The sequence below is a fragment of the Sardina pilchardus genome, chromosome 16 (assembly GCF_963854185.1).
Source record: "Sardina pilchardus chromosome 16, fSarPil1.1, whole genome shotgun sequence".
NCBI lineage: Eukaryota > Metazoa > Chordata > Actinopteri > Clupeiformes > Clupeidae > Sardina > Sardina pilchardus.
This window is the reverse complement of record NC_085009.1, coordinates 11,210,731-11,224,492: the sequence shown is the minus strand read 5'-3', so window position 1 is coordinate 11,224,492 and position 13,762 is coordinate 11,210,731. Positions and strand designations below refer to the sequence as shown.

At 44.4% G+C, this 13,762-nt stretch overlaps 2 protein-coding genes across 2 annotated transcripts; both read left to right on the top strand.

The window, feature by feature from the left end:
* The first annotated feature begins 5,433 nt into the window (after positions 1-5,433).
* si:ch73-335l21.4 (E3 ubiquitin-protein ligase-like) lies at positions 5,434-6,612 on the top strand. The gene is made up of 2 exons (XM_062516339.1): positions 5,434-5,948; positions 6,090-6,612. The coding sequence occupies exons 1-2, from the start codon at positions 5,441-5,443 to the stop codon at positions 6,143-6,145; spliced, it is 564 nt and encodes a 187-aa protein (XP_062372323.1). The 5' UTR covers positions 5,434-5,440; the 3' UTR covers positions 6,146-6,612.
* Positions 6,613-7,782: 1,170 nt separating this feature from the next.
* On the top strand, positions 7,783-11,504 carry LOC134060284 (uncharacterized). The gene is made up of 3 exons (XM_062516939.1): positions 7,783-7,868; positions 8,159-8,220; positions 8,908-11,504. The coding sequence occupies exons 1-3, from the start codon at positions 7,786-7,788 to the stop codon at positions 10,974-10,976; spliced, it is 2,214 nt and encodes a 737-aa protein (XP_062372923.1). The 5' UTR covers positions 7,783-7,785; the 3' UTR covers positions 10,977-11,504.
* The last annotated feature ends 2,258 nt before the right edge of the window (positions 11,505-13,762 follow it).

Here is a 13,762-nt window from a genome sequence, read left to right as displayed (position 1 = left end):
AGTAACTGCAGAGTTAGAACAATCAGCCCTTAACTGTGATGGCTTAGTTTGAAGCATGGCTCTAAAACTAGCTCAGTGTAATATGCGGCATTGTGATTAACTAGATGTACCGCAAAGCGATAGAAAATATGACTGCCACTCAGTCCTGCACATTTTCTCTGCAAAAATAAATCACGCTTGTCAATTTGTTTCCATCTCCTACTCCATCCCCTACTGCAACTTTTATGTATGTAAATGAGTGTGCGCGTGTGTGCGCTTGCTTTTGTGTATGTGTGCTTCTCTGTCTGTGAGTTTTCACTTTTCACACAGTGAGTGTGTGTGGTGGGGGCATGGGATGTGTGTGTGTGTGTGTGTGTGTGTGTGTGTGTGTGTGTGTGTGTGTGTGTGTGTGTGTGTGTGTGTGTGTGTGTGTGTGTGTGTGTGTGTGTGTGTGTGTGTGTGTGTGTGTGTGTGTGTGTGTGCATGCGTGTGGGTGTGTGTGTGTGTGTGCATGCGTGTGGGTGTGTTTGTGCAGTCATGTGTGTATGTGTGTCTATGCTTATCTGTGTGTGTGTGTGTTTATGTGTGTTTGTGTGTGTGTGTGTGCATAGTGTACAGTCACTAAATGTACACATTGATTTATTGTATGGTCCCCCATGAATGAAATTACACAGAACTCATGTCATAATGATCCTACACTTTTACAAGTTTCGTACAGTTTTGAACCTGTCAACCAAAGGTACCTGCGACCTTGCAATGCCTCATTTTTGTCTTAGAAACGTTTTTAGAGACGTTTCACAGAGCAGAAAAGGTAAATTGCTGAGGAAGTTATTTATACCACGACACAACACTGTCAGCTGATTCTTTTGGTAAAGGGTCCAGACACATTTAGTATAATTTGGGAAGGACAGTGTTCTCAGTTCTCTTTTGCAAATAATTTCCTTACACAAGATGTTCCAAATGCAAGCAAACAAACCTCACGTAGGCCTCATCGCGCTCAAAGCTATTTAGAATTTGTAACATTCTTCAGTGTGTGGCTAGAGGAAACATAGCTGAACAGATTAAATTACTTTTTGGTCATGACTTTCTTAAGAAAAGAAAGACAATAGACACAATGTTTCAGTTATTATTCAATCCAAAAAATCCCCATCTCTTTCTTCATTTTTTTGTAACATAAGTCAATGTTTTTTTGTCTACGAACACAACAATAATGCAAAGGATAAATACATTTACAGTAGCCTAGTGGCAACCTTTAAAACTCTACAGCTTTCTATTAGAGCTGAGGATACTGAGTTTGAGTCTGATGTAATTCAAAACGGACATTTGAAACACAGAGTAGCAACTCAACAACGTGCGCTCTCCCCACACAGCACTTCTGCTTTGGAACATCCTACGCTGTCTGAGCTGTAAATATTGACTGTAGTATGACCGGTTTCGAGTGGGTGTCACTGGCCTCGAGGGAATCAGGTCAACACAGAGGCAGCTGTGCTTCTTGCCGACGCTGAATACTGCCTATTGTTTATATCACTGTTGTTGGGTTTTTTTCCCTTTTTTTTCCTGCAGAGTCCTGAGTCCGATAACATCCCTGTCGTGGCAACAGTGTGCTCGTCTACTCAAGGGGATATTTACCTGGCAACGGAATTCTCACAGCGGTTTACCTTTTGGCTGGAGGTAATGGTGCGAGACGAAACACTTCCCTCCTAATGCTTGTGCACTGCTTGGGAGTGTACAGTATCAAGTTGTCTTAAAACTCTCAAATTTCTATTCTTTTATTATGTGTGTCTGACATGCACACATTTGACACCACTCTCTCTAAAAGACACCTGCAGGCTGTATTATTTACACTTAACTGTGTCAGCCAAGTTCCAACGCTGATAACTTCCGTTGTAAAGGTCATTAAGATAATCAAAGCTTCACAATAACAAAGATCCTTTAGAACTTTTCTTAACCGTCTCTGATCTTAGGCTATACCAATTGCACAAACATTCAACCTAGTTAAGTGAAAAGTAGAAGATCAAAGTTGTGATACTCTCAAAAGGCCTCTACGTGACAACACAGCTGGACCGTCCACCATGTCAGTATATTTGAACGATCACTCACCCCTCTGCCGTCAACGCCTTCTCAACTCCTAAAAACCACAGTGTTTCTTCATCCACAGTGTTGAGCAGATGTTGTGGTGGAGAGCAGTGCACCATCTATCACTAGCAGTAATCTGTCAGTGCTATTCTCTCCCTCTCCTGCATTCTTGTCATGTCACATCTCCCTTCTCTCTCTTCCTTACACCTTACACATCCCCCTGCTTTTGAATCTTCTCGGTGCATGAAAACACTAAAGTTACCTTGGAAAACATCTACCCCCCGCCCCCCCGCCCCCACCACACAAACACCACCACCACTGTCTTCCACCGTCTCCATCCTGACATCATCCCCTAATGGCTTGTCCTCCCTCTCCTATGCCCACAGGTTGATGCCGGTTCCCCTGACATTTATTACCTAGCAATGCCTCATCACCTAGCGCTGCTACTAGGAGTGGGAGTTCACAATCCCAAGCCCCTCATCAAATGCCAGCATTGATCTGATCAGAGGTGGGAAAACTCCAGATTCAGAAAGTAAAAGTTCAATCATGTTTTGGTTCTACCTGTGTGCTCTTAATTCTGGTGATCTCATCAATTAGCTGCTCTACCTGGCTGAAGAGAATCAGCTGGTTTAAGTGAATGGTTGGCACAGATACAGTATGTGGGAGGACTTTCTGAAGCTGGACTTTTCTAGCCTGGATACCATACTCTGACTTCGCAGATCTCAATCAGGCCTAGGGTGCCTCTCAACATCTCTCCTATCATCGATGCTCGATACTCGAGGGGCGTTCCCACTGATCTATAACTAACACTGGATAGACTAGCCCATTGTTGCTGCCCCATCATTCTTTATCTAGATCAGTGAGGACGAGGATCGAGGCAGGAAGGGAGGGTGCATAAAACCCCATATATGAGAGGCACCCCTAGATCCATTGGCGAACGTTTATTTCCTGGTTGGTGGACGCTTGTCTGAAGTCTGAAGAAATGATTGGCATTCAATCACTATCGTTTAGTAATGACGGATAACGACAGGCTTGCAACTTAAACGTAATCGCTCTCAGGAACGCCTTCTGTTCGCTGGTTGGTCGGGGGTCCTGAAGCCGAAGTAAACAAGGAAGGATCAAGTCATTCCAGACGGAGTACTGTAGTGAAAAGAAATTGAGTGTGAGTACATAGACAGGCGGAGACAGGCTAGGACTTTTGCACCTCTGGATCTGATTGATCTGATCTGTCATCACAACTCATGTCTGCAGATGTTCAATACATTATGTCTCCTTTGCAGTCTCTTCCCTGAGGTCTGTAGGCCTGCAATGATTTACACTACAAAACCGCTCTATTGGTATTGTTGATTCACATTCTGTTGTAACAAGATCCGTATGCATTGTTGTAAAAAGATCCGTATGCATTGTTGTTGAAGGGTTCCTCTGGCCCTCTCTAGGCTCCTCCTCCTCAGTAACCTAACTGCACTGACAGGTGAATACCAAAGACATGAGAATCAGGCAGACATGGCTGGCAGACATTTACAATCACTTCCACAGAAAAAAGGCTCAGTTATCAGCCAGGATAGACATGTATGAATCACGTGTCCCCTCTTCCTTGTTCCAGTTGGATATTAGGGTGACATCATCATCAAAGTTAAAAAGTCAAATCCCACTCAGTGTCTGATAATGGTTAGCGTTGCTGAACTTCGGACTTTTGCCACCACTCCTGTTCCTGTTTTAACCGTTCCTTCCCAGGCAATCCTCACGTCCTTATATGGCGTGTTCCTCAATCAATGTTTATATGGACATGTTCACATGGAGCTTACTATGCCACTCAAAACAGATAGAAGAAGACCGGTCTTAATATTCTAAAACATGTTGGCTGAAACTGTGAGAAGGTGGTGTGAAAAAAATGACTCATGAAACGTAGCCCAGGGTATGTTTGGTTGGTGTGCCTGCATGGCTTGGTGTGCATACACTTGTCTATGCACACCAAGGGTGTTTCCTTGAAATCATTCTAATGTTTTTTTTTTTATTTTCAGACACCTTTAGGGGAATACCTGCCAGACATGAAATATAGTCAGCCAGCCACACCTTCCACTGAACCCCTATGGTCCAGAACTGATATCATAGCAAAGTTGGTCCTTTGCCACAGGTTTCAAGCCCTCTATTCAAACGACGGCCTGTTGCTATGCTCAGCAGCTACAAACAAGTCCATGCCAGGACACGCATGCCCATATTGAATCTCTTTGATGTTTCACGTTATCACACAATACACACATATCACTGGACAGGTTTGGTACTTACTTCCTTATCTGGCATCGAATAAACTATGACTATCTGCTTTGTTGTATTTTTTTATTGAGGGCAATCTCTTCACAGGTTGCAAACACTTCTATTTTCAAAGCAAAGCAAAGAACCATTTCATTTTTCAGAAAAAGTTGGATGTTAAGGTATACTCTCCCAGGAACAAGGGAAATATATTTTTAAAATGTGGCATAAGACATCCTCCTAGAATATACTTCTTGTCACCTATCGCCACAAGTCCTTGAATTGTGTTAGCAATATTAGCTACAGCTAATTGTTGTTTTTGGCCTCTACCACTGTGTTTATTTCTATAGCCTGGATTACGCGACATAGGAGAAGCCCGGGGACTTTGTCCATGGGGCTTTCAGTAGAGCCGGAAGCCTGACGTCAGAGGTGAGACACAGTGAATGGGGCGGAAAACCACTGCTGGAGTGGAGTTCTGGGAAATTGCCATGCTGGCCACAGTGTTTCTCTCTTTTGTTGGTGAAGGACCAGGAGATGAGCTGCCTATGTTAGTCTACACATAAACAAAAACAAGTAGGCCTACACAAACACACACACACACACACACACACACACACACACACACTTTTACTCTCTAAACACATTTTCATACTCTTGCTGAAGATCTCCCGACCTGGTCCAAGGGTATAACACTGGCAGATTGATTGAAGATCAGTTTGGAGTTGGTTGTTACCCTTAACACATAGCCTACAGGTTTATACCAGTCTGCTGACTCTGCAAGTTCTAACAAAAGACTCTTACAACAGACAGGTGATCACACTTTTGGATTTCTCAATTACCTTGCCAAGTTAATAGGCTACATTGATTTCTGAACATTTCATGACTCCTCAGTTCGCTTGCCTCACTTTTTTTCTCTATATTTATTAACTTCCCATGCTTTTCCCGTGGGAGGTGTGGCTCAGCGCTGAGGTATTCTATTCTGATGGATGAAGGGAATTTGCCTTTCGGTCGCTGACGTCACACGTTGTGTGATTTTTTTGGCAGACAGACGAAGAAGGCGTAGGGCGAGGGCGTAGACACCTCCCACGCAATGACCATCCTTTATAATATGACTCACGACGTTAGCACGGTTCATATGACTGAGACAGCTGCTCCGGGAGAAAACATGGAACTCGAGTGCGGAGTTTGTTACCAGATTTACAACGCTGGGCGACGGTGCCCGCGAGAACTAAGATGTAAACACAGTTTTTGCGAATGCTGCTTAAACTTACTCGCTCAGTCGGCAACACAGGAGTCTCGTGTCTGTGCTGCTGATGTACCAGCTGAAGTAACAATTGTCTGCCCGTTGTGTCGGTACCCTACCATCCTCCCTGATGGTGAGGTGAGGAGACAGCTACATGTAGACGAAGACCTGTTCGAGCGCATGATGTCAAGTGGTGTCCTCGATGGCAACATGTCTGATGATGAGGAGGACCCAGAGAAGTCTACTCAAGAAACAGTCCCCAAATGCGAGGAGAACTCCATAGAGGGCAACTCGGATACGGATGTGGTGCCCTCGTCCAGAGGGAAAAGAATTTGGAGATCCTTAAAACGTTTCTGGAACAAAGTCCTAACCGGCAGCAGCAGCGGCGGCGACAGACATCGTGAGTGTTTTTTCTTCAGTTGTTTTTTCACTGAAATGTATAAAACCAGATGGGGCCTAATCCTTATTTTGACTGTTAGGCTCTATTCTTTAAATAGGCCTAGTCGACTTCACTAACCACGTTCATCCTCTTCTTTTCTAGATGTTGTGACTGATGAAGACATGAGGGATCTTGTGTTGATGGCGTGTATGATGTGAATGAAGATGGACCTAAAGGCTACATCCCTGAGAGACTGATTTCTGAATCTTGGCCAACTAACTATAAGTGTTTCATGTGAACCATCTTTGGTCTTCCTGAAGTGGTCGAAAAATAGACCACAAAAGCGCAACATGGTGCTACTTAGGAATTCTGAACAGAATATCTTTTCGTTTTTTTAATGAAAATAATCAAAAGAAAAGACTATGCGTGTAATCAGAACCTTAAAAAATGTAAGTGTTTATTTATTGTTTATAACGAGACTGTAACCAAACGTGCCTCTTAATAAGCATTGTTTCGTTATGTATCATTGTATAGTTTGACTTAGGTTAGTGTTCTATACTAGCTGAAACTTATCGTTTATTTATTGAGCTAATATTTTAAAAGCTATTTATTTTATCCCATGTATTAGTCTGATTTTGTAATCAGACAGCGTTGTTGTCATGCATAATAAACGACGAAACATCACCTATGATAAAGTGGTTTGTTCATTCTATATGCTGCCACCTTGTGGTAGCCTATGAACAATGCATTCTCCTGGAAACCTTTCAAAGATGAATGTTGTAGTCCTATCAGTCATATCCAACCGTGCACCAAGATCAGCTAAAAGTGGTGTTCAAGCTTTAGACATCAGTGTCAGTTATCTTCCAAGTTACGGACAGTGATAACATCTACTCACATTGCACATAATCTCTTCAGAGAGTCACAAAACACACTCCTCTCTGCATGTGTTGGTTGTGTCAGGACATCTCACATTCAGGACGGTGCATCGTGGACAGTATCCTCAAAGACAGAGGCTATGATTGCCCGTTCACCACTGTGTTAATGGCGGGTTCATGATGAGCAACTGGGAAGTGGGAGAATTTTTGGAGTGCATGTCACACCTGAACTGGGGTATTCCTTGAAGTGAGGGTTTTGGGAGACTGAGTGACACACACTGAGGACGGCTTGACCCCGAAACGCGTTTGTTTTTTAGGCATGGTGCTACAATAAAGAATAAAAAGATAACGAACTAATGAATGCGGTTCCTTTGCACATTGGTTTTGGGAGAGCTCCCAGGAGAATGTTTTGATGTCACTCAACATAGTGAACGCTCTCACTTTGGAAGTGAAGAGAACCTTTCCTACCTCCCAGCCGCATAAACGCAAGCACTATTAACCATATACACCAACACACATGAGCTAAGTAGCTGTTTCATTCTCCTTAACACAATTCACAGGCCCTGGGATTGGAATCTGTTTGTGTACGACATCTCAGTGTGTCTGTATACGCCTAGGGAGGCTACTTTATTTGCTTGTGTACAACATATTTGACATTGCTTTGTTGATTGCTAACATGGAGGACTCGTCTTGGAAACGAGAGACCCAGAAAAAGAAAAAGAAAATGACACAGACACACCCACAGCCACAACACATCACACACAAACTAACAAACAGCTTTGTTGAGCGAAACAATCCAAATCATCAACATTGCTGCATCCAAAGAGATGGAACCAAACCACAGGCCTCTTCAATGCCGACTGTTACGGAGAGGATTCTGTCTAATCCCCTCAAATTGAGTGCACCCATTTTTAATTTTCTTCAGCTGTAACTCATTAAGTCAACAATTAGCATGCTCAGAGCAGGCGTTGAGTGATGGGCCCATGATAAAGTCTTCCTTTTGGCCTGTTTGTTGGTTGCAGTCCATGGATCAGCAGGGCAGTATGTCTCTGGGATTAAACATCAGGTAAATTGTCAAACTATATTCTCAGAATCAGATTTATTGGCCAGGTTTGTGTTGTTGACTGTGGTTAATCTTTGCTCTCAAGTACAACACTCAACAATAGCAAAAATGTATCATTTCACTGAACTGCCATTTATATTTTAATCTTAAACCTCAGTCTACATTGACATTGCACTATTCCCTCTTTTTCAATTGTATATTGCATCTTGCCTGCCTGTTGGTGTCCTGATTTTCTGTTTGAGTAGTTGCAATGGCCATCAGTTTGCTAATTTTTGTTTTCCATTGTTCTACAGACTTGCACAGGTTTATCTGGCTTTAACAGCCATATGTGTGTGTTGTGGTCAACCTCAAGAAAGTAAGTTAAAAAAAAAATTTCTTTGTGTGTGGGCAATTTGACCACATTTGGACCTGTGGATATTTTGTTATTCATGTGGATTTGTGTGATTGGAGAAGACTTCACTCCGTTTCAATGTATACGTAATATCAAAAAAGAGAGGCCACTTTTGCATATAATCACGTTTGCCTACAAAGTCAAGTTTATTTATTTATATAGCGCATTTCATACACAGAGGTCATTCAATGTGCTTTACATAAACAAAAAACAAACAGGAATAGCAGATAAAAGCATAGATGGGCAATCTATGCTTTTATGTATTGCTACAAACACATTTGTATGCAAAATGTGGTCTTTTTCTTTATTTTATCATGTGGATTTGCCATCTTGACAGCCAAAGTCCATGATTAAGACTGTCCTTGACTCTGTGCCTTCCCTTCCATTTGCAGTGTTGCTCACCATTGCTTAATCATTCCCTTATTCCATTACATCTGTGCTGCAAAAATGTCCCCCAAGTTTTCCCCGAACTTGAACTGGAATACTTTTGCAATGCAAAACGCCCACAGTAGTTTAAAAACGAGGGGTGGGAAGCTGACAACTGTTACTATTTCTTCTTGATTTGAGCTTGAAAGAAAAAACAATGGTTGGTTCTATTATAATATAGGCATTTTATTTGGAGAGATTTAATCGTTGATGCTTGTTTTGTAGGCAGCTACGTCTTCAAGGGTTTTCCACAAAATGGCCGGCAAGCAGTCCAGAGGATGGGGACACCTGACTCTTCCATGGGATCTCCTGCACTTTCTCCCTCTGGGGAATGGATGGCTGAGTCTAATTGGTTCCGAAGAGAGAGTGACCGCCCAGCTCCCCGAAGTCTCGCACCCGGAAGGCCACAACTCCTCACGTATTCTTCCTCTTACTCCCAAAGTGGCGGGCCGACTGCCGTCCGACACCCCAGCCACTCTCTTCAGAGTAATCCAGGCAGCGCTGATCTTGGAGCACTTGCAGTGGTCCACAGCAGCCACAATCGGCCTGTTCCATCTCAGTTTGGCTACTGGAACACAAACCCAGTTGAGTCCGGAGCTGCAAGAAAAAGTGACTCCACCAAGATGGTTGCGGTAGGCGAGGGTGTTTTTATCGAGCGTCAGAATCCTGACCGACCGTACTCCTCCCCCTCTGTTGTGTCTAGCTCTGCTATACATTTTCTTGAAAGCAGTGCCCATAGTGGGCAGGCTTCTTCTAGTATCCAACAAGCACACGGACTTGGGGCTGGACACGGTGCTACGGTGAGCACATCTATTGCCGAGCAGCCCTCTAAAGAGGCTCTGTCGAGAGGAGGAGCTCAGTATGTGAAAATTAAGCTACACAAAAGACCAGCTTGGGCCCCGCATCCTCTAACATCTCATCACGAAGGCCAGGGCCAGTCCTTCGCTAGTGTAGCTAGCAGCTCTTCCCATGCACAACACGGACAGGTAAACGCACCTGTTGAAGCCAGACGTGAACAAGCCCCCCAGAGCAACAACTGGAGTGTTCAGTCAGTGTCGGGCAGAGATGGCTATGGCCTTGACAAACCTAAGACTAGGGAGCAGGGTGAGCCAGTCCAAAGCCAGTACAGACCATATAAAGTGATCCATGCCAGCAACACTCTTGCTATGGGACAACCCACTGACGCAGGAAGCTCTGTGCCAGAAGGCCACCAAGGGCTCAAAAATGCAGACCCTCAAGTGGTTGCCAGACCAGACGGCTTATTTGATCCACATAGAAGCGCTGGTGACGTCCGGAAAACCACAAGGGTCATCCCTCAGTACAGCAGCAGTAGTAGCAGTAGCAGCGCTAAGCCTGGATGGAATACAAATGTGAAGACAACTAGTCAACCTCAGGGTTTCAGACCGAATGGCATTGAGAATTCAAAAAGTCCTGTTCAGACTAAACCTAGCTGGGCCAGTTCTGGTGTGGGCGAGAGTGGCCCCAGGCAAACTCAGCTCTCACCTGTGTGGCATCAGTTCACCAACTCCCATTCCCAGAGCCAACCAGGTCCAGAGCCAACAAGAGGAGTCAGTGGTGCAACTCGTGTGCCCCAGCAGGTGATGAATAGTGGCTATGCTACGGAATTAAGCTCAGCGGCTCGTTGGCAGACACGCAAAGTCCCCAAGCCCGGTCACGTTTCAACAGGCGCCTACAACCGAGTTGGCGCAGGTGCGATCCAAAGTTCTGGTCGGAAAGAAAATACCTGGAAAGGCGCGGGACTTGCTGCCATTATTACAGGCAAGGCCGACTACGGTCCGAAATTTGCCCGTCCGAGCTCGTTCGGCTCTCTGAGTGGAGGATCCGCTCCAAGCCAGGGTGTTGGCAAAAGCATTCAAATTCAAACCAGGCATGGCTATGTTGACGTACCGTTTCTTTACAGCCCTTTTCCAGGTCATTTGCGACCTTCGAGTCGCACTGGGCCTAGACTGAACCCCGATATTCTGAGAAGACTGTCTGAGGTGGATCAGAACATGGCCCGTTTGACTCAAACCGAAAGTTCCACGAGTAGCTATGTAGTTGGCACACGTATGCAATTGTCTGCCGGCTCCCAGAGCAGAAACCCCGTAAGACCCCGAAACCCCAGGAAGTTCAAGCCTGTCAGCCTGGCTGACATTGGTGGAAGTGTTGTTATCAAATCAAAAAAGAGGACTCGGTCTGCACGAGAATTGAATGACTCTGCTGCTTTACCACGCCCAGGGAAGACTGTTGATGGTCAATTGTCTGATGTTAATAATGGTGTTGACCATGTCTAGACCATTTCTATCCACAGACGCTGTCCAAAAACACAAGTGTTGGCCACGGTCCATCTGGAGGGGACCATGAATTTCACCATGAATCCTCCAGAGCCTTGGATGGCACAATTCTGAAACCTTGAAATGAGTGGGCACGCGCGCACACACACGGAACGCCCTCTTGTGCGTCTGTTTTGAAGTTCTGCACAGGCACAGCTTGACCTGCTGGCTCCCTCTGATGCTATGGAACGCGTTTGTTTTCAAAGATGTTCTTTTAGAGTTGTCCAATGGCTATGCAGGTAATCCCATTATTAATTTATTCATGAACAATGACTGGTCCGGTTGGTCTCGCTGAAGTCTGTCCACAGGGAATGCTTTGGATGGAGCTGAAGGCAAACTACCTGGATAGGACTCCGGCTTGGACTGACAGATGGTCTTTTTGTCATCCTGCTTTGCTTATTGTTGCTGAAATGATTCATGAAGAATGATTCTGAATGCTTCTGTGAAACTGTCCCAAATCGGTGCTACAATAAATAATTTGAACCTCAACGTCTTGTCTGTCACTGTCAGTTTTTAAGTGTTGGAACTAGGAGTGTTCCTGCATAGTGTAGTGGGTTTTGTGTCAGCTAAACCTCATTTGTGTCAGGTTTGAGTGAAAAAGATGCAAGGAATTCCCTTGGCTAAACTTAGCGCAACATTTCATCATTTAATCAAGTCTTTCTGGACTCGACACAAATTCTTCCATGCTGCCATGTGATCAAAAAGTAATTTTGAGGGTTTGATTCAGATGAAAAACATGGCTTGTCACATGGGAGTAATTTAGTAAAAGGGATGAGGAGGACAGTGGTGAGTGCACACTTTTTTTTTTTTTCTGGAGCCGATGACCGATGGTTTTCTCATTAGCTTACTGCCAGAGTTGCTGTGCCTAGTCTGCTGACAAGTTTTTCCACTGCTGTTCAAAGCATTCAAATTTGTATTTGTGGAGAGCTCCTTGGTAGGCTCAGGTTTTGCTTGTATAGGCAGACACAATGCAGTGGGGAAAAAACTGATAAAGGCTGCTCAGTTTCGAGGTGAAGCCGCCTAACTGATTGCAATCTGAATGTAGGCTACTGGTTCCAAACATGGTGGTAGTGGTTGATGTAGGTTAGAGATCTCACTGGAGATGGGACTGCCTGAAATGACATGGAGCATTGAATATCAGACATTTGAAAAGTTTGATTCCAAAATGCCACATATCCTTTTTAAAAAAACATTTAAAAAGTCGTGTTATTTAATTGTGTAGGCTATTCCAGGAAAATTCCAATTATGTTTTTTATTGAGCAAAGATAAATCAAATCACAATATCCAAAACATCTCTACTGAAATTACTTGGAGAACAAATTGTAAAAAATGACTGCCCAAAATGACATGGAGTATTGAGTATCAAACATATTTTCAAGTTGGGTCATTTTTATATATTCAAGTGCATGACTGTATACAGCTAGGAAAAAAATAAGATCACAGCACATTTACATTTACTGTCATCCTACGGTTTCTGAGTGATATTCAAATGAGTTGACCATCACTTTCAAATTTGCAGTGGTCTCTTAATTTTGAATAATGTCAACTCGTCACTCAGAAACCGCAGGATGATATCCGAAAAATGTGCCATGCTCTCTTAATTTTTTTCCAGTTGAATACATATGGTCAAAGTAGATAAATGGAATCATTACTTAAATTATAAGTAATTCAATTAACTGCAATTACAGAGACCAAAATCTATTTAAACTTGCTTTGCCTTCAATTCACTGTTAACCTTCATCAGAGTTCAGCTATGTAGTAGTGCCTATCCGCCAGTGGATGGCGCCTGGTGTCCAAGAACAGAACGGCGTGGAAGGGGGAGTTTGTTTTCCATCTGTGGTGTCACACTGAGTTGTTGGGCAGCCAGAGTTTTTGAAAGACAAAAAAAACTAGCTATTATTCATCTGAACAAGTACTCCACCACTCTTACATAACCAGATTCATAGAATCAGTTTTTTTTCTCCTCCCCCCCCCCCCTTCTGGAACGTTCCTGTATTTTACAAATTGTGCACCATGGAGAGCAAATCAACAAAGACGGACGCAAAGGCAGGCCACATCAGAGCGATTAGCTGTAGAGCGCTCCGAGCCGTGTCAATTGCTACTGACAGATAAAAGCTGGGGAGCAGGTCGGAGCTCAAATCAAAGTTGCAGTGGTCTCATTCACAGGCCTTGACCCTTGACCTCTTCCCACCAGGAAGGGCCTCGTTGGACGCGAAGGGTCCCTCTGAAGCCCAACGGCTAAGCGGGCGGGCGGGCGGGCGGGCGGACGGGCGGGCAGGCAGGGGCAGGGTGGCGGAGTGTGAGAGAGAGAGAGAGAGGCCCCTGAGAGGAGGAGAGAACTGGCCAGGGGGAGTGTGTGTGTGTGTGTGTGTGTGTGTGTGTGTGTGTGTGTGTGTGTGTGTGTGTGTGTGTGTGTGTGTGTGTGTGTGTGTATGGAGGGGGGTGCTGTCAATCAGGAGCGCATACATTGTGCAGAGGATTAGTGGCTTGTATAGACCCCCCACCCTCCCACCCCCAACTGCTCATGTGCACATACTCTAACTCACTCTCTCTCTTTTTCTATCTCTCTCTGTCTCTCTCACTCACTCTCTCCCTCACACACACACACACACACACACACACACACAACTGCTCATGTGCACATACTCTAACTCTCTCTCTCTCTGTCTCTGTCTCTCTCACCCACACACACACACACACACACACACACACACACACACACACAGCCCCTGCTTCCTATCCTCTAA

Excerpts from the sequence above, each read along its gene's own strand:
- si:ch73-335l21.4 (XM_062516339.1), top strand. The coding sequence starts at position 5,441 with ATGACTGAGACAGCTGCTCCGGGAGAAAACATGGAACTCGAGTGCGGA. Across the intron at positions 5,949-6,089 it reads CAGCGGCGGCGACAGACATC|ATGTTGTGACTGATGAAGAC; the intron begins GTGAGTGTTTTT and ends CTTCTTTTCTAG.
- LOC134060284 (XM_062516939.1), top strand. The coding sequence starts at position 7,786 with ATGATAAAGTCTTCCTTTTGGCCTGTTTGTTGGTTGCAGTCCATGGAT. Across the intron at positions 7,869-8,158 it reads TCTCTGGGATTAAACATCAG|ACTTGCACAGGTTTATCTGG; the intron begins GTAAATTGTCAA and ends ATTGTTCTACAG. Across the intron at positions 8,221-8,907 it reads TTGTGGTCAACCTCAAGAAA|GCAGCTACGTCTTCAAGGGT; the intron begins GTAAGTTAAAAA and ends CTTGTTTTGTAG.